This window comes from Vigna angularis, chromosome 1 (assembly GCF_016808095.1).
Source record: "Vigna angularis cultivar LongXiaoDou No.4 chromosome 1, ASM1680809v1, whole genome shotgun sequence".
NCBI lineage: Eukaryota > Viridiplantae > Streptophyta > Magnoliopsida > Fabales > Fabaceae > Vigna > Vigna angularis.
Window position 1 is genome coordinate 27,953,082 of NC_068970.1, and position 21,151 is coordinate 27,974,232.

A 21,151-nucleotide genomic window follows, 5' to 3' on the forward strand; every position below is an offset into this window, starting at 1 on the left:
TGTGCAAGAAACAAGGTATTTACGGAAGCTATGGAGGCAGCGGAGAAAGGTTCATGACCTATGGTGGTTGTGTGGTAGTGGTATGGCATTTGAAGGATCTAAGAGAGCTTAGGTGATGGAAGCATGTCCAGGCATCATGCTAGGAATAATTCCTTGAATCAGAAAGTGCAACATAATGAAAAAAAAAGCAATGGAAGTTGGCGTATTGAAGGTGTTTGATGAAAGTTTGAATGAAGAAATGGTGACTGTGTGGAGCCTCTAAGCTTAGAAGGCCTTCCTACCAGGGAAGGAAGCTAAAGGAGAGTGAGAGAGTAGTGACACAAGGTCCGACCCAAGAGTATAAGAAGCTTGAAATAATTTCAACAACATTTCATTATACTTCAAAGGTGAGAAAATACAAAGAGATGACTCTCTTATTTATAGGTAAAGATGAGCCATCCTTCTGACTTAAATTCCCTCCCAAATTCAAATTAAAATAAGCAAGAGGCACCAACTACACAGATCACGCAACCCCTGCTTCAAACCAGGTCATAAACCACACATGTGAAAAACACTTCTCGTAGTGGCTGGGCTTGTCAGGTTTTTGGTTAGGCAACTTCTTCATTCCGGAAGGCAAATTCCTTCACACTTCTAATCTGGAAGCCAAGCTTCAAAATTCGGAAAGCCCTCATTTTCTTCCTTATTTTGGCTTCTTTTCTTCCCTTGGCTTTCCAAGCTTCTTTGATGGTTCATCCATGATCTCCTACCTTTATTGGACCCTACAAAACACATGTAAACATATTAAAAAGAATTCTTCTAAGACTTAGAGAAAGAAAATCAAGAAAGAGTTTCTAAAAGTCCTTCTCCAACTTCCCTTTCTTAGCCTTAGCTTAAGTTGGTACTTCTTTGAATGGAATTCCCATGATGGGTTTCCATTATTAGGCCAACTCAAAGAGGAAGGTGAGTAGAGGGGTCCTATGAGTTGCTCTAGTCTTGATCTTAAGGAGAGTAGTATGACCATAAATGGGCAACATAACATTACTCTAAACCAAAGATGAATAAATGAGAGGATACACCTATATTTATAAGCTAAGGGTGTCTCCTTAAAATCCTAAAAACCAAAATTTTGCATGCCTACCCAAGTGGCTCACTAAGGAGTGGACAAATGTCCACAAATCCTCTCCAATGAGGGAAGGAAATATGGCCATTAATTTTTAGTAATTCTCTCCATTCCTAGAGTGTCATGTGACCATTACTAAAGCTAAATCATCTCAAATGAAAGTGTGACACATGGCACATACTTTCCACATGGTTTGGATGACTAGCTTAAGGAAAAACCTACACTAATTAGGCCTTAATAGCAACCGAAAAAACCTACACTACTTGGCTAAATTACTTGGCCTAAAAAAACTTACACTACTTGACCCTTAATACAAGGTCTAAATACTCGTAATCTACTATAGGTGTTCCATGATGGCCTAAGAGAAAGAATTTTGCTTCATCTTGCATAGTTGACTCTAACTCTCCTTGAAGTGCTTGGGCCATGGTAGGGGGTATGACATCACTCCCAAAAGAAAGCACCAACCAAATATGATTTCAAGCACCAAAGAATGAAAGTAACAAAAGCACAATTTGAAAGCTAAACTCAAATGGAGTAAGATGAGACAATACTTCAAACAAAGTTAAGAATGACAAGCAAAAATTAAGGCAATCAATTAGGTAAGTACTCAAATTGAATTCCTAAAAAATAAGTGTTATAATGGATGAAGAAAACCAAAATAAAACTAACAAAACAAGACCAAACAGCTTAGCCAAACCAAAACATTTGCTGGAAAATGCGAACTACACTAAAATTTAAGTCCAAAAAAGAGTTCTCTTGTTGTTGTGTCATTTTTCTTTTGGTATTTTTTTCTAGTTCTTTTGTCCCTTTCCTTTTATTATTTTGCTTTGTTTTTTATATAGGGAACTTTTATTTTTCTCAATAAAGTTTTTAATTCACTGCTGAATATACAAACACAATCGGCGTTTTGACTACAAGTACAAATTCAAATTCAAAGAGATGATAAATTCAATATAATGAAATTTGATAACTTGAAAGACTTTTTCTTGTTCTAAGAATAGACTCAGAAGATCTAAACTTTTAGAGAGAACAACAATGTAACAATTCAATGATAGCAAAAGTTATTCTATTTTCTTCTGTGAGTCCTATGTATATAACTTTCTTCAAGAGATGATCATTACTTAGAAAGAATTGATCTTCTTGAGAGTAGGTGGATTTTTGTGTGAAGATTTGTATTGTTATGCATCTTGGAAAGAGTAGCATTGCTTTAGTAATGTGAGTAAGAATGTTAAGTGGATCTAATATGTACTTCGCTTAGACGTTATACTTCACTAAACAATATTTAGTTAAGTCTTGTATGTTAAACTTCAAAACTCGAGTTGCTAGACAATCTAGTCCCTCTAGACAACATTTCAGAGATTAAATGATAAAGATGATCACAAAGAAACAAATCAACCAGTCAAAAGAAATGCACGATTTGTTAGCATGTTATCTAACTTTTAATTCTAATGAGTACCATGCTCTCATCATCTGACTGCTCAAGCAAGTACGGTTATGCATGAACCAAGCCAATTCGGGTACTCAATCACACCAGCAATGTTGTTGTGATTAACAACAAAGTGTTTAACTTGTAGTAAAAGATTGTCAGAATTATGAACAGTTACCCTTGTTCTAGTTATGATATAAGTTTACTTGAAATTATTTCTCTATTCTCATCTTCTTCATAAAGTTAAGGAGAAGTTGCATCAAGATCTCAGCATACTTTATATTAATAATAAATTTATATTAAATACTATTAGTAGGAGTTCTTTGTGCATGTAAATCTAAATAATCCCAAGTTTTTTATAGTCAAATCATGATTATATTGTTGAATTTAGGATGTTTGTAAGCTTGTAGCAACATGTTCATTATTCAACACAGATTTTAAGGTAGGTTAGTAAACAATCTGAAGCACATATGAGAGGAAAAACTTTTAGAGGAAACAAGGAATACAAATTTCCAAATGGTAAAGATTTCCAAAAATAGAGAATGCACATATAAACACAAAAGACATTGTTACTATGCATATCAACATGATCCTAGACCTTCTTACCAATATAATAGCCATAAGAGATTGCCTATGCCAATGGAAGAACTATGGTTAAATATTTATGGGAAATGAAAGAAAGAGAAAGAAGATTGTTCTTCATTATTCGTGATTAGACACCGTGAGATACCTTTAACTTTATCTACACCTTTTAATTATTTAGTTTTGAAAAACTGCGACAATATGCAAATAAACTACCACAAAAATGTCATAAATGCTAATAATCTATTAAGATAAGTGATTTGATTACTTCCTCGACTATATATTCTATAAGTATTAATATGGTTTATAAGTTTATAGATTAGTTAAACATTAAACTCTAATAAATACATTAAAATGTTATGCTTACAAGTTAATGAATTGAATATCCTCATGTTGAAGTTGGACTTCTTTAAGAAAACATTTCACATATCTAGATATCATTAGTTTTTGCAAATAAGTGGGCGCTATAAATGTTTTAATAATATTTGTTGTTATGTTTATGAATGGTTCGGACTATTACCAAAATTTTCGTGTTTGGACCGTTGGGGATGGAATTACTTTGATGGTTTGTACCAGTATCTTTCTTTCACAAATAACTACTATTCTAGATATATCATGGCACGGAATTATTTGGACGACAAGACCGAATCAGATTTTAGAGCAAGATTTGATAAGTACTAGTCAACAAATTGGAATTCATTTATCAACAGATTTTTTTCTCCCATTTGAACTAATTTCAATAATGCTTTTAGTTTCTTTAATAGGTGCAATTTTTGTGGCTCGCCAATAATAAATTTTTCGAACTAATAATATAAATCACATAATCATGTGCGTGTTTCACTCATTGTATGTACTATAGATAACATATCTAGATCGTTTGATCTACAACCACATGGTTGATTAGGACTTGTAAGATGAGATGAGAATGAAGAAGGTTACATCTACATAGCCTCAAGAAAAAGGAGAGAAATCTAAAGTTTAGTTCTAATAAGGGATTTTCATCACTAGAATAAAAAAATAAAGGTGTGTTATTTTGTTCTCAGAAGCAAACAAGTTCCAGAAGGAGTAAACTCAAGAACATGATGAATCAATGACACAAATCAATAACCATAACAAAATCAGGTTCAACCACTTGTTAAGGTTATTAGAATCAATGACACAAATCAGTAGCCATAACAAAATCAGTAGCCATAACAAAATCAGTACCCAAAACAGAATCAGGTTCAACCCCCTATTAAAGTTATTAGACACCATATTAAAGCATAAGACATCATGCATACCCAAGGTTATCAAACTCGCGAGTTAACTCGTTAACTCGTTCGAGTTTACGTTTTCAGTCATGGTTGCCGAGTTAACTCGGTACCAAACTCGTTTTTGGACTGAACTCGGTAGAATCGGACATGGACTCGGTGGAATCGTTCGGAATCGCGATTGCACAGCGATTTAGCGAGTTCGAAAAAAGCCAGAAACGAAGAAAAGAAGGGTCGTTTTGTTTAGGGTTTAAAACCTGATTTTCACTCCACCACTGTTTAGCGTTTCGTCCCCGTCGTCGTTCGCCTGATTTTCACTCCACCACTGATCTTCGTCGCTCGTGGTCAAGCTCCGCTCGTGATCGCGCTTGGTCCGGTTGCTGATCGTGGTCGTCGTCGCTCATTCAGTCGCCGTGCGTGGTCGCGTTTCGTCCCCGTCGTCGTTCGCCTGGTTTGCGATCACTGTCACAGTGGCCGCCGTCATCGCCGCCATCCTCACTGCCTTCCTCGCGTCGCAACTTCTGGTATGCCCTTCTTCTTCCAGCCGCTGGTGGTGGGTGAAGTTTTGTTATTCTAAAGTTATGATTTTAGAATAACGGGCACTGCACCGTGACCCTGTATGATTTTATTAGGAAATGAATTTTTTATTCTTTTACTAAAGAAAACGGGCACTGCACTGCACCACTTTACAACATCATTAGAGGGGAGAAATATATTACGGGCACTGCACTACACCACTACGCAAGTTTTTATTCCATTTTTAAACTTTTGGACATTTTATTTTTTATATTTGTAGTGAAAAAGCTTACTTCACTATGTCGGGAAACGCATCAAATTCAGGAGAAGTTAATCCAAGTGTATCTTCATCAGTTAGTAGAAGTAGAAGTAAAAATGCTCCAGGAAACCGATCTGATATTGGATGGAAATATGGATTTGATGTTAATGGTAATGGAAGAAAAGTGAAATGCAACTATTGCTCAAAGATTGTAAGTGGAGGCATATTTAGATTTAAGCATCATCTTGCTGGAACTAGAGAAGATTCTGAGCCTTGTGCTTCTGTTCCGGATGAAATAAAAAATTTGATGATAAAAGTAGTTGCAGAAGCTAAGAATGCTTCATTAAAGAAAAGAAAGATAAATATCGGTGAAGACGAGGAAGAAAGTGAAAATTTTGAAGGAGGACACAAGGTATTCGGTTTTAAAGGAAAAGAAAAAGTTGCTACTACTAGTAAGGGGGGAGTTCAAGCAACTATAAATCAAATGATGAAAAAAGGATACAAAGAAGAAGTTGATGCTCAAGTTGCTGAATTCTTTTACACCAGTGCCATTCCTTTCAATGTAATTAGAAATCCAGCATTTGCAAAGATGTGTGAAATGATTGGTAAGTATGGAGTTGGATACAAACCACCATCTTATCATGATATTAGAGAGAAGCTCTTGAAACAAGCTGTGAAGAAAACAAATGCAAATCTTGAGGAATATAAGGAGGAGTGGAAGAAAACTGGATGTACAATTATGTCTGATGGTTAGACGAATAGAAAAAGACGTTCTATTTGCAACTTCTTGGTGAATAGTCCTAGAGGGACGATTTTTCTTTATTCACTTGACACTTCAGACATTTCAAAAACAGCTGATAAAGTTTTCAAAATGTTGGATGATGTTGTCGAGTTTGTTGGAGAAGAAAATGTTGTTCAAGTTGTCACTAATAATGCTGCAAATTTCAAGGCAGCCGGAGAGTTGTTGATGCAAAAGAGGGAAAAATTGTATTGGACTCCATGTGCAGCACATTACATTGATTTGATATTCGAAGATTTTGAAAAAAATTTGAAGGTCCATGAATTGACCATTAAGAAGGGAAGAAAAATTACAACTTACATTTATGGGAGATCAATGTTGATTTCCTTATTGAAAAAGTTTACTAAAGGTAGAGACCTTATAAGACCGGGTGTGACTAGATTTGCCACGGCTTATTTAACTCTTGCTTGTCTTCATGAATTGAAGGCATCGTTGTTGACCATGTTCAGCTTTGAGGAATGGAAGACAAGCAAGTTTGGAACTTCACAAGAGGGGAGAAAAGTAGCACATGTAGTATTAGATAGCCGATTTTGGAAGAATGTCTCCATATGCTTGAAAGCTGCTGCCCCTCTCATGGTTGTCTTAAGATTAGTGGACTCAGATGTAAAACCTGCAATGAGTTTCATTTATGAAGAGATGGACTGTGCAAAAGAGAAGATTAGGTCTAACTTTAACAATATCAAAAAGAGGTAAATTTTCAAACTTTTACTCATTCAATGTTTAATTACTTATGTGTTAGATTATTTCTGATATAACATGATTGATGTAGTTATGAAGAGGTTTGGAGAATAATTGATGCTCGATGGGATAATCAACTTCATAGGCCTTTGCATGCAGCTGCCTATTTTCTAAACCCTCATTTCCACTATGAACCTAACTTTAGATCTGATGATGGTGGAGAGGTGAAAGAAGGATTGTATTTTTGCATGAGAAGACTGATACCAGATATGGCAGAAAGAAGAAAAATTAATTTACAAATTGTTGAATTTCATAATGCTAGAGGCCTGTTTGGAATGGAAGATGCAAAAGAGTGTAGGAAAGAGTTAAATCCTGGGGAATGGTGGGACATGTTTGGTGATGGAACTCCAGAGTTGAAGAGATTTGCTATTCGAATTCTAAGCTTGACTTGTAGTTCTTCTGGATGTGAGCGTAATTGAAGTTCATTTGAAATGGTAATTTAAATTATTTTTAATTTATAAATTCCTTTATTATGTTTATATCTTCACTAAAAATATTATCTTTCATTTTAGGTTCATACAAAGAGAAGGAATCGTTTACATCAAAAAAAGATGAATGATTTAGTTTATGTGATGTATAACTCCAAGCTGAAAAGTAGACAGATTCGAAAAACTATAGCTCTTCCATTTGATGACATAGAATCAGATGATGAATGGATAGCTGAAAAGACAGATGATGTTGTTGAGATTGATCAAGTTGAAGGTGAAAATGATAGTGAAAATGTTCACTTAGATGGAGCAACAACAGATCCTGTTTTAGATGCTCTTGATCTTGATAACATAACATTTGAGAACAATGAGGATGCACAAGCACAGCATTCATTAGAGGAAGAGTTAGATGATGATGATGATGGAGATGGAGATGATGATGCCATTATTAGAGGATTAGAGGATTAGAGGATTAGAGGATTAGGCATAGAGACTTTGACATTTCAATTTATATTTTACATTATATCTTTATGTTATGAACAATATTTCTATGAACTTATGTATTTCAATTTATATAATTTTGTTATCTTATTTGAATTATAATGTTATTTATATTTTTTTCATACAAAGTAAACTCTTACGAGTTTACGAGTCGAGTTTACTGGACTCTCACGAGTTTACGTAAACTCTCGAGTTTGACAACCTTGTGCATACCTATTTGTTTTTTCATTGAACAGTGATAAACATGAAACAAGAATTAGACATGTGTGTGATTATGGAGAGTGAAGCAAACACAAAGGTAGAAGCTAGCAATTTCACATCAAGGTACACACCCTTTTGGTGTCCAACCTTAAATTTAAGAGAACTAATAAATATATTAGCATAATTGGTTTGAATGAATACGTAACATAAAAGGCTTCATCCCTTAACCTAGTCAAATGAGACTCAAAAAATACCTAATCAAACAACATTGGAATATATATAGACACAATCCATTTCAAATTATTAATTAAAAAAATAATATAAATCATAGAGTCTTTGTAATGAAGTTTTGTCTTTGTATAATCATTTTTATAACAATTATTTCATAAAGCGTTGTCTTTTGGTGCCGTGTTTTGATTTATAACACTTAATTAAATAAATGTTGTCTACGGAGCATTATCCATTCATAATTTTGTATAATGTTGAATAGAAAATAATCTTGATTGACATATATATTAAATAAAAGCTTCCTCTTCTTTTTACGAACTTTGGCCGAAAAATAAAAACAAGATCAACAAAAATCAATTATCAAAATGTATATTTTTTTAATTACTAACCATTATTTTTTGTTTATTTTTGCATTTGGTAGTAAATAAAATACTTTATCTACATGAAAAGAGTGAAAATTTAATAAGTTTGAATTGTCTTATTAAGAAAACATTTAAAAAGATTAAACAATTATAAGTGAGATAGATTATATTTATTGTATTTAAATGTGTGTGTAAAATTTCCTATGAAACACAAGGCTGGGATAATGTTGACGGATGGTTTTTAAAAGCTTTGGAGTTGGAGATTCATCCTAGCAAGGCACTTCAGTATATATGATAAACATCCTAATTATACAGTTACACTTCTATTTCAGACCAAAAAGAAATAATTGAATTAATTGGAATTGAAAAGGATTCAAGTTGATTTAGTTCTCAATTTGATTCAAAGACACCCACGAAAACACCAGTATTAGTATAATTTAATGAACGGCCATATATGGTAAACTGGTTATTATTATTATTATTATTTTTGGATCGGCAATATGGTGAATGGAAGAAAGGATCACTGATTTGTGAGGAAGGATAGGAGAAAGATCTAATCACGTTTTTGCACTTAGTTGCTGTGAATAAATTATACAGCAACAAGGAGGGAACTCATGCATATCCATTTAAGTTAGAAGTGGCTCTAATAATTAAGTTGTTTACAATGCATAAAACTCATCACAAAGTGTTTGTTCCATTAGTTTTGTGGTTTAGAAAGTTCAAAAGCCACAAAATGTGCTCCATTTTAAAGTCGGTGGTACGCGCATAATGGCACCTTACCAAATTTTCCAAGCACAAGTTCTTGGTGGGCTTGACCTCTTTCCGAGTGCGAAATGTGCACCAAACCTTCTGACTAACACCCACCAGCCACTATCAAGAAAACAAAAACATGCAAATCATTTCATTATGCGACCAAAGAAAAATTCATCGACCACTATAAATCACTAACCAATACAAAAACAGTTCAATCGCGGCCTTCCCTCAGAAATCAAAAGCATGATTTTACCTAAGCAATTTTCAGTTTCAACACTCCGCACCTTAACATTTTTTCTTTGCCTTCTCTTAGTAGGTTGCCAAATCCTTGAAACCCCATCACCACTATCGGATTCAATCCCACTAATCCCTGACATTTTAAACTTCATAGACCAAAGACTTGCTCTGGTCTTCCCCATTATTCAAGCCTTCAAGAACACAATAACCTCAGATCCTTTGGGAATAACAGCAACATGGGTTGGTCCAGATATATGCAACTACACAGGCTTCTACTGTGACAACCCACCAGATAACCTCACTGCCACAACCATTGCTTCAATTGATTTCAATGGTTTCCAACTCACTGCTCCAACACTTGATGGCTTCATCGATCAACTCCCTGACCTGGCTCTTTTCCATGCAAACAGTAACAAATTTTCTGGCACCATATCGCCAAAAATAGCGGGACTCAAGTTTCTATACGAACTTGATTTAAGTAACAACTTGTTCTCCGGGTTATTTCCCACGTCGGTCATCAACATCCCCACCTTATCCTTTTTGGACATTAGGTACAACTTTTTCACCGGCACGGTTCCCCCACAGATTTTCATGCAGACATTAGATGTTCTTTTCCTCAACAACAACAATTTCATGCTCACACTGCCCAACAATCTAGGAGACACACCCGTCGTTTATCTCACGTTGGCCAACAACAAATTCACCGGGCCCATTCCCCGGAGCATTAGAAAAGCCTCGTCCACGTTGATCGAAGTGCTGCTTTTGAACAACCTTTTAACTGGTTGTCTTCCCTACGACATCGGGTTCTTGGGAAACGTGACGTTGTTTGATGTTGGTGCGAACCTCTTAACTGGGCCAATACCTTGGTCCTTTGGGTGCTTGAAGAAAGTGGAGCAGCTGAACCTGGCAAGGAACCTTTTGTATGGACAGGTTCCGGAAGTGGTGTGTGCGTTGGGGAATTTGGCGAATCTTTCATTGTCTTACAATTATTTTACGAAAGTGGGACCTTTGTGCAAGAGGCTGATTCAAAGAGGGGTTCTGGATGTAAGGAAGAACTGTATTATTGGTCTTCCGGATCAGAGATCAGCGAAGGAATGCATGGCGTTTTTTTCGATTCCGAGGTCTTGTCCGAACCCTGCATCGTTTAATATCATACCGTGTCAAATTCATTGGACGAAACCGCAAGAGAGAACTAAGAGGCATTTGCTTTCATATTCTGCTATTTCCAGAAATAGAGTGCTTTTGTAACTCGAGATTGTGTAGTGTTTTCTGAGGTATATACTTTGATTCACAGAATGTAATGGGATGAAGTAGGTTATATTTATAATAAATTTTTACAAATATTACTCGTCTCTCATCATACTTTTTCTTCTGCTAAATTGAAAGAGTTGTGAAAACAAGTGTGGAGGGTTTCTGGTGAAGTATATTTCCGACCCAGAAAAGAATACAGGAATCCTATCGATTTCTAAGAATAGATTGGATCTATAGATTTGGTTGAGAAGATGACAGCTTTAGAAAAAAACACTTGGGATCTTGTATGAGAAAAGAAAGTTGTAGGCTGCAAATAGGTATTTACAATTAAACATAAAGTTGATGGAACTATTGAGAGGTACAAAACACGACTTGTGGCTAGAGGTTAAACTCAGTCTTATGGTGTAGATTACCAAGAGATGTTCACACCGGTAGCCAAGCTTAACAGTGTGAGAATACTTTTGTCGCTAGCAACAAACCAAGATTGGTTTCTTCTATAATTTGATGTGAAAAATATTTTCCTACATATGGAGAAATGTTAAAAGAAATTTATATGCATTCTCCACCAAACATGACAGATTCAATTGGAATGAAGGTTTGCAAATTAAAGAAGGCTCATGGATTAAAACAATCCCCAAGAGCATGGTTTGGAAGGTTTATCAAGTCTATGAAGACTTTTGGCTATAGAGTAAGTAACTCTGATCACACCTTATTTTTGGAGAGAGGAAAAGGAAAAATTACAGCTTTGATTATATATGTAGATGATATGATTGTTAAAGAAAATGATCAAGATGAGATTTCTAATTTACAACAATACCTTGCATATGAATTTGAGATGAAACAACTTGAAAACCTCAAATATTTTTTGGGTATTGAAGTAGCTAGATCAAAACATGGTATTTTCCTATGCCAAAGAAAATATATTATTGACTTACTACAGAAAATTGGGTTGGTTGGGAGTAAACTAGTTGATACACTAATTGAACAAAATCATTAAATCTTTCAATGCTCACTAGTGCAAAAACAACGTACAACGTTGAATATTTTTGGCCTTTCACGTTGAATTCGAGAACGACGTCATATTTGGAGACGTTAAATTTAACGTCGAATTTGGTCAATATACGACGTTAATTATCGTCGAATTTTGTCAATATACGACGTTAATAATTTTTTTTAATTAAATGTAATCCTATTTTACAACTCTACGAGACTTGAAAAGCATAACTATGAACGATAATATAGAATCAACAACAAATAACAATAACAAACAACATATAATTTCAATTAAACAACAACCAAGTTCAAAAAATAAGTTCTTCAAAATGAAAATGAAAACTAACCTTCAAAAGGTGGGTTCATCGAAATAAAGTGTTGCCACCAGTGAGAGAGAAAGCAGAATGCGCCTATGAAGGACAAGAATATAAAAATAATCGGTGAAAACAAAACGAAAATCATACCTAAAGTAGTTAATTAACATGCATTTGTATCAAATGAAAAAAAGATTACATGTGATGGTCATCAAACTTCGTTCGAGAAAAGTTTGAACAGAGAAGAGGGTCTCGCGTGCTAAGATAAAGTGAATGAATTTTCAATCTCCCGCACAAATTTTTATTGAATTCATTAACCTTTTGACGTCTAACGCTGAGGCATTCGACGTTTAATATCTTTTTACGTCCAATTATAATTCTAAACGACGTTTAATAATTGCATTTATTTACAAAATTGTCACCAGTCATTTTTAATGTTGGCTATTGAGTGGTTAGACATTAAACGCGTGACGTTATACGTTGTTTTTGCATTAGTGGCTCAAATTTAGCAAGAATGGAAAAAATGAGATACCAAAGGCTAGAAGGAAAATTAATTTATTTGTTCCATACACATCCAGATATCACATATGTAGTGAATGTTGTTAGTCAATTTATTCATGACCCACAAAAGCTTCATATGGATGTTGTTGAGAGGATTTTGAGATGTTTGAAGTCCACTCCTAGAAAAGGAATTTTGTTCTTAAATCATGGAAACTTAAAGGTAAAAGGGTACACTGATGCAGATTGGACAGGTTCAAAAGATTATAAAAGATCCACCTTTTGATATTTTACTTTTGTAGGAGGGAATCTTGTAACTTGGAGGAGTAAAAAACAGTCTGTAGTAGCAAGATCTAGTGCTGAAGTAGAATTAAGAGGCATGACACTAGGTGTATGTGAACTTTTGTGGATTAAAAATTTGCTATTAGATTTGGGTTTTAAACCAAATGAAACTATGAGTTTGTACTATGACAATATGTCGGCTATAACAATTGTTCACAATCATGTGCAACATGATAGAACAAAACATGTGGAGATTGATAGGCATTTCATAAAAGAGAAGCTTGAAGCTGAAATAATTTACTTTCTCTTTGTACAATCAGAATTGCAGTTGGCTGATGTTCTCACCAAAGAAGTATCAAGTAGAGTATTTAATGAGTCTCTATTCAAGTTGGGAATGTGTGATATCAATGCACCAACTTGAGTGAGGGTGTTAAGATATCCAAAATATTCTATTATCAAATATTAGGCAATCAAATATTGTGTTAGTTATAATTTATGTATTATTATAATTTGTGTAGATGTCATACCTTTAATAGATGAGGAATTATAGGATCCTTGTATGTGAATATATATATATATATATATGGTACGCTACTCTTTGAAATAACACATCAAAATTATTCTTTAAAAAAAGAAGTGTGGGAAGTCCCACACTTTTTGTGAAGTTATAATATATAAGTGGGTGCAAACCTCACCTTACAAGTTGGTTTTGTGGGGTTGAGTTAGGCTTAAAATCCACTGCTTAACATGGTACCAGAATCAGGTTAGAGCCTATCCTAGCGATATTTTTCTTTGTCAAGCATGTTGTTCCACCCGCTATCGGACCACCCATTAATTTCTTGTCTCACGCTCGAGATGTATATACCTCAGTGTGAGGGGGTGTTAGAAGTCCCACATCGAGTAAAGATAAGGCCAATTTATAATATATAAATGGGTGCAAACCTCATCTTACAAGTCGATATTGTGGGGTTGAGTTAGACTTAAAGTCCACTCCTTAACATAATATCAAAGCTAGGTTAGAGCCTATTCTAGCGAGATTTGTGTGGACATATTATTCCACCCGCTATGGGGCCGATATCGGACCACCCATTAATGCCTAGTCTCACGCTAGAGATGTATATACCTCGGCGTGAGGGAGGGTGTTGGAAGTCTCACATCAACTACAGATAAGGCTAATTTATAGTATATAAGTAGGTATACACCTCATCTTAAAAGCCAGTTTTTTAGGGTTGAGTTAGGCTTAAAGTCCACTTGTTAACACTTCTCACCTTTTCCTCTTAACATTTTCAGCTTTTATCTCCATTAAGTAGGTTCCATAGAGTTTCATTCACATTCTCATGTTCATATTTCTGAAACCTAGACATCGTCGTTGCCTTCATCTAGTTTTTCATGCACCTTTTAGTACTTTTATTTTGATTTATGTTTCATTTGTTGATTGTAATGTCTTGGATTTTGATGATCTCAAGGTACCCAAAGATGATTTTCTTCGTATTCTTTAGCCTTATTATCTTTCATTTTTCTCGCTCTTTAGTTTATACCCTTTGTAAAGAAGATTAATGTGTGATTAAGTGAGTTAATGGTTTGGTCACATTCATTCACCCTTTTCACTTTCAACTCTTTATCATGAGACGTGCGTATTAATGATTTATGCAGGTTAAGGTAATTGTGCTCATAGCCAAAAATGTTTCTCTTCTCAACAAAGAGCCTAGTGAACCAATCTACAACCTGAAGATCTCAAAATCATTAAAAAGATAGCAGAAAAAGATTATGCATTTGAAGAGCTTAAAGAATGGCACTCACTTGTGAGGGTTCCTGTTTTTTGGTTGATCTTCCTTATCTTTTAACTTAATACAAAATTATAATGTTGGTATGTCTTGCTTCTTTAGTGACATTAACATGATGATGGTTGGTGACCCTTCTATTGCTAAGTCTCAACTCTTAAAAGAATTATGAACATTGCTCCCTTAGCCATATCAACCATAGGCAGATTTTGCAATGCATGGAGAAAATGTAAAAGCTTTGTTTCAAAAAGGCTAGTTTAGTTGACATCTTCCAATGAAGATAATAGGCTGATGATGAAAGTTCTTATACTAGCTTTTGAACTGTGTGCTCTATTAATCTTTTAATTTTACATTGTGTGCATTCATGATTTGGTAGAAAATTAAAAACCTATTTTTTCTTTGATATGGAAACTTCAAACTAAAGACTTAAATGATAATTATATGTTGTTTCATCATCAATAGAAATCACCTGATAAACAAATTTAAGCTTCTTTAACCAATTTCATGATCATGTTTTTGAATTATCATTTACATTAACACTTATTTGCAAATTTGCATTTTCATCCTTTAGAGTTTAGACCATGTGGTTTTTTTCGTGCATCTGAAAGGCTCAACCTTTCACTTGGTCACAAAGGTGGTTTATTGATAGGTGCTTTCTCTGGAGTAATAGGATTAAGTTGTGACTCCTTCCAACACAATTCAATTTTTTTTTTTGGCTTTTATCTTTATTTTCTTCTATGTCAATTACTAAAATGGGCCAACTCTTCTTTAGGGGTTGGAAACGAACATGAGATAGACTTTAAAGTTGATAACTTTATAAATATTTTTGTTGTTATGTTCTCTACAAAATGCAGAGTTTGAGCTCTTGGGATGACTTATCAAATACTACTATTTTATTTTAAGATGAAGTAATCTCTACTCTATGTTTTGACATTTATTTTGTAGGGCTTGTATGTTTTGATTCATTTTATATTTTGTTAATTTTTGCCTTAAGTGTATTCAACTTGGATGTTTTTGTTACTTCTATAAGATTAGGAAGGATGTAATTGCCATTGAAGGATTAGGAAGGAATGTTTTGCTTCCATTAGCATGGGTTATTGGCTTGTTACTTTTTCGAAAAAATGTGAGAATTATTGTATTTAATATTTATTACATATATGATTCGTTTGCTATCTTTTATTGATTCTGAACACATGGATTTATGTCTCCTGAGCAATAGAGCCATTGACAAATAAAGAATATTTTCTTGATTGTCACTCATTGTTGAAATTAATGAAGTGTACAAATCTTTTAGGATGACAGAGTTTCGAGACTTGATGATGCAATTGAATACCTTATAAAGCTATAAAGGTTGAGGGAAGGATAAAAGAGCTGGAAGTTTAAAGAAAAATGTTATAAATTTTGTAGAATGTCTATAAGATTAGTAAAATGTATTACCTTTTAGAATATTGTGTTTCTTTTAGAAGCCTCAGCACTCTGGATACTGTATTCCAATTATTTTATGTCATTAATTTGATATGGTATACATGAGTATTATTTGAAAAGTTATCAATTATTATTATTTTTTTATCATTATTTTATATGTCAATAATGTAAGGCCTTATAAAAAATTGTGCTTTAGAAGAACGTTTCCCCTTTTTTTTCAAGCACTCTCTCTTTTCTTCCTTGCCTTGCCACTCTCTCTATTCCAACTTCAAAATCTAACCGTTTGTTTCCCGAATTGAAGCTACCTAGACCTTCAGGACTCCAAGAGCTACATTTCTACCGATTGATTTTCCGTTTTCTCCAACCGGTAAGAAAACCCCCTTTTCTCGTGTGCCCTAGGGTTGTAAGCATGCGATTGAACTGTTGCATGCAACCCATTTCGTTTTCTTCCATAATCTAGCTTCTATTTGGTTCTAAGATTCGTTTTTCATATCAATTGATGATTTATAGGTGATTCTAACATTTTGGGAGTGCAAGCAAGTGGTCTAGGGTTCCTACTTGAGCTTGGTTGTCTACACTAGAGGTAAGGGGAGCTAGTTCTACTCTTGATTTTACTGTATGGAGTGAATGCATGATAAAATTTGTAGTGGTATGTTGTGGAAGCATGAACTTGGTTCTAGTTAAACTTGAAATGCATGTATGGAAGTGTGTGTTATGTGAATTTGGTGATTGATGGCTATAAACTGTTTGGAATGACTTAGAATGATGGAATTGTGTATGTTGGAACTGTTTTGGCATGAGAATTTTGTGGTAGTGTTGTTAGAAAGGAAATCAAGTGTCTTTAGGGTCAATTTTAGGCCATTTTAGAGGAAGTGAGGTAGTGATTTTGAGCAAATGAGGTCTGCAGCGTTATTAGACTGTTGGGACAGTTTTATCCACTATATTGTGACTTGTTTGAGTCACTAAATTGGTCAAAATTAGTGAAAAGAGGTAAGATCGGGTTTTGGGTCTCTAAGTTGGGAAAAATTGGTGTTTTAGAGTTAGAAAGGAAGTGTGGTGGTCAAATTTAGAGTTAGGCATTCTTGGTGATCCTAGTCAGTTTAGGTAACTTAGGTAGGTCATGTGTGACTTAGTAGGCATGTTTAAATGGTTAAAAACCAACTCCAAGTTGTAGAATTGAATTTAGACCTCTAGGTTGATAAAATTGAAGTTGTAGAACCTAAATCAATGCATAAACACTTTATAATAATGTTAGAAAGGATTAGAATTGTTTAGGTAAGTTTAATTTAGCATGAAAGTTCATTTATGAGTGGTAGAAGTTCACCAAAATGATTAGAATTGGTAAAAGGGAGTTAGAGTTGCTCAATTATGCAGAAAAATCTGCAGAATTTAGCTTCCTCTGCAGACAAAATTCGCATAGCGCACAGGAGGGGGGGGGGGTGCGTTGAGCGAATTATGTGTGGCAGATTGAGTGTTTTTGGTGTTTTTTATGTTTGTGGGGTTTCGAATGTCCGTTTTGGACGTTCTTTAGGTTGTTCTAGGGGGGTTTGACCCTTCCGGAGCCATTGGTGAGGGTCTCCAAGCTGTTTGAATTACTTAAGTATTGATAATTAAAAGTCCTATAGAAATTTGTGTTAATAAGTGATGGTTTTGTGAAAGTATGTAATGTATGAGTTGTTTTTATGACATGGTTGATGTTGTATGATGGTGGATGGGTTTGGTATGAGACAATATAGTAAGAATGCACTTGAATGACTATGAAATTTTATGTTTGATGAATCAAAGTGGTTTATGAGGTACATTATTGATCCAAGAGGAATATCATGTGATTTAAAGTGGTCGGATTGAATATGAAATTAAGATCTCTCGGTGGGATCAGTTAGTGTATTGAATGAATGTGAGAGGCTTCCATATGGGGGGTTATCCCTAACACTCCAACGGTCTTTCATTCTCACTTAGAGAGGATTGACGCATGTGGTGGGAGTAGTGGGAGGTCCTAGGGTAGGCGCTATCACTGAAGGTCTATTCCGCAGTAACGGACTAGCCTTGTGTATGGTCGGGTGGAACCCCTCGGCAATGGCTTTGCAAAGCAGTAGGGGCCATCACAAGTGCACAACCCGCCCCAGCTCTACATACATTCTATGTCCGGACGTGTCTAGGAGTCTCAAAACCTCACTCAGATGTCAATGGCGATTCTCTTTGGAAAGCTTCGTGAGCATGAACTTGAGCTGAAAAGATTAACTACAGAAGAGGATCAAGGCAAAAGAAAGACGCTTGCTTTCAAATCTGAAATCTCAAAAGGAAAAAGTTCTAAGAGAATTGAGGATGATGATTCCGATAACGATGAGGAAAACATGAGTCTTATGATTAAGAAGTTTGCTAAATTTATGAAAGCAAAGGGAAAAAACAAATACCATGGAGAAAGGAAAGAAAATCGAGGATCTCCATCAACCATTAAATGTTATGGATGTGGAGAAAGAGGTCATGTGAAGACTGACTGTCCTAAGAATAGGAAAAGTGAAGAAAAGAAAGAAAGAAATTTTCCAAAGAAGAAGAAAGCTTACATAGCTTGGGAAGAGAATGCTTCTAGTTCTTCAAGTTCAAGTGATTCAGATGAAGAAGCAAATTTGTGCTTAATGGCAGACTTAGAAGATGCAGGAAGCCAAGTAAGTGATTCTAGCTTAGAGTCAAGTGATGAATTTGACTTACAAAAGGCATTTCTTGATTTGTTAAATGAATCTGAAAAACTTGATGTTGCTCATAAAAAGCTAAAGAAAGAGCATAATGAATTGAATTTGAGGTATGACAAAGTACTAGATAACGAAGTTGTTTTGAGAAACAAAGTTAGTAACTTGGAAACTAAATTATCTGAATATGATATTGTTGTACAACCTGTTGAATGTCTATCACGTAAAAGTCATATGTTTGATATTGACATTCTTGAGAATTTACTTGCAAAGGCAAATAAGTCTAAGTCACATGCCAAGACAAACTTTGAGAGAAGCATTTCTAGAAGTAGAAACACGCATCTAAACAAAAGTTATAAAGTTATAAGAACTCGTAGAGTTTGGGTAGAAAAAGGAACTTTTATGAAAAATAAAGTGTGTGAGACTTGTTGTTTTTACTGCATGAAAATTGGTCACACCTCAAACAAATGCAACATCAAACATTTTGGTATTCCAAATGGTAAATATGCATGGGTTAAAATTGTAAAATGATGAATGTTTGCATAAACTAACCCCAAGGACCCATAATTAGATTGGGGACCTAAAGTATTGCTCCAATTTGTTTTGTAGGAACTTACTAAGTCAAAGAAGTCACTGTGGTATCTTGACAGTGGTTGTTCAAGACACATGACCGGTGACAAGAAAAGGTTTACTTCTTTTGAGAAGAAGAAGCAAGGATTTGTGACTTATGGAGATAACAACAAAGGTAGAATCATTGGAACTGGAGACATTGGAGGAGGAAACACATTGACTATAAAGGACGTATTATGTGTTGAAGGTCTCAAGCACAATCTCCTAAGCATAAGTCAATTATGTGACAAGGGTCTCAAGGTAACCTTTGAACGAGATAGATGCACTGTATATTTTAAAGATTCTACTGAAATTGCTTTGCAAGGTGTTAGGCATAATAACATTTACTTGATTGATATTGAAAATGCATCTAGTCATAATATAACATGTTTAATTGCTAAAGAGGAAAACCCTTGGCTATGGCATAAAAGAGCTGCACATATACATATGCAACATTTGAATAAATTGATTTCAAAAAATCTTGTGATTGGTTTGCCAAATTTAAAATTTGAGAAAAACAAACTCTGCTCTGCATGTCAAAAGGGAAAGCAAACCAAATCCTCATTCTCATCTAAAACCATGATTTCAACATCAAAACCTTTAGAACTTCTGCATATGGACTTGTTTGGTCCATCTAGAATTAAAAGTTTTGGTGGAAACTACTATGCTCTTGTGATTGTTGATGATTACACTAGATTTACTTGGACATTCTTCTTAACCCTTAAAAGTGAATCTTTTAAAGCATTCAAGTCGTTTGCAAAACGTGTTCAAAATGAAAAGGAATTGAAAATCAAAACCTTGAGAAGTGATCACGGTGGTGAGTTTGAAAATGAATCTTTTGAAAAGTTTTGTGAAGAACATGGAATTGCTCATAATTTTTCTGCTCCAAGAACTCCCTAACAAAATGGTGTTGTTGAAAGGAAAAATAGGTCATTAGAAGAACTAGCTAGGACTCTTTTAAATGAATCTAATGTGCCAAAATACTTTTGGGCTGATGCAGTTAGTACTGCTTGTTACGTGTTGAACAGAATGCTAATTAGGCCTATTCTTAAGCTAACTCCCTATGAACTGTTTAACGGTAGAAAACCAAATGTATCTCATTTGAAAATCTTTGGATGTAAATGTTTTGTTTTGAATAATGGTAAAGATAATCTAGGCAAATTTGATGCTAAATCTGATGAGGCAATCTTTTTAGGATATTCTTTAACTAGCAAAGCATATAGGGTGTTTAATAGAAGAACCTTGAAAATTGAAGAATCAATGCATGTTGTCTTTGATGAAATTGTGGACCTTGAGGTGAACCCTCTTGAGTCAAATAAACCAATTGCAGGTGATGAGGATTATTTGAGGGAAGCTCTTGAAGAGATGTATCTAAATGAAAACTATCCACCAGAAACTCAAAATGAACATCAAGTAGTTGATCCTAAAAGCTATCAACAACCAAGAGGACTTTCTCTGGACAACACCATCGGAGATATATTAAAAGGGGTAACTACTAGACACAATCTTAATAATTTCTGCTTAACCGTAGCTTTTGTGTCTCAGGTAGAACCTAAGAACATAAAGGAAGCTCTTCAAGATGATAAATGGTGTGTTGCTATGCAAGAAGAACTTAATCAATTTGAAAGGAATGATGTTTGGGAACTCATTCCTAGACAAGATGATTATCAAATCATTGGAACAAAGTGGGTGTTTAGAAACAAGCTTGATGAAGATGGAAACATCACAAAGAACAAAGCCAGGCTAGTTGCAAAGGGCTACTGTCAAGAGGAAGGTATCGACTATGATGAAACTTACGCTCCAGTAGCCAGGTTAGAAGCAATTAGATTATTACTTGCTTATGCCTCTTTGATGAAGTTTAAATTGTACCAAATGGATGTGAAAAGCGCATTTTTGAATGGTGTTATTAAAGAAGAGGTATATGTTAGTCAA

General features: G+C 34.7%; 2 protein-coding genes across 2 annotated transcripts; both read left to right on the forward strand.

Moving 5' to 3' along the window:
* The first annotated feature begins 5,172 nt into the window (after positions 1–5,172).
* Positions 5,173–7,088, forward strand: LOC128194155 (uncharacterized). Its single transcript, XM_052868998.1, has 3 exons — positions 5,173–5,881; positions 5,987–6,620; positions 6,701–7,088. The coding sequence occupies exons 1-3, from the start codon at positions 5,173–5,175 to the stop codon at positions 7,086–7,088; spliced, it is 1,731 nt and encodes a 576-aa protein (XP_052724958.1).
* A 2,269-nt stretch (positions 7,089–9,357) lies between these two features.
* On the forward strand, positions 9,358–10,725 carry LOC108342576 (uncharacterized protein At4g06744-like). The gene has a single exon (XM_017580366.2). The coding sequence runs from the start codon at positions 9,386–9,388 to the stop codon at positions 10,625–10,627; it is 1,242 nt and encodes a 413-aa protein (XP_017435855.1). The 5' UTR covers positions 9,358–9,385; the 3' UTR covers positions 10,628–10,725.
* The last annotated feature ends 10,426 nt before the right edge of the window (positions 10,726–21,151 follow it).

What these genes read in the sequence shown, in the direction of transcription:
- LOC128194155 (XM_052868998.1), top strand. Translation starts at nt 5,173, where the DNA reads ATGTCGGGAAACGCATCAAATTCAGGAGAAGTTAATCCAAGTGTATCT. An exon ending in ATGTACAATTATGTCTGATG is followed by an intron (nt 5,882 to 5,986) that starts GTTAGACGAATA and finishes TTTCAAAAACAG; the next exon opens with CTGATAAAGTTTTCAAAATG. An exon ending in TTTAACAATATCAAAAAGAG is followed by an intron (nt 6,621 to 6,700) that starts GTAAATTTTCAA and finishes TGATTGATGTAG; the next exon opens with TTATGAAGAGGTTTGGAGAA.
- LOC108342576 (XM_017580366.2), top strand. Translation starts at nt 9,386, where the DNA reads ATGATTTTACCTAAGCAATTTTCAGTTTCAACACTCCGCACCTTAACA.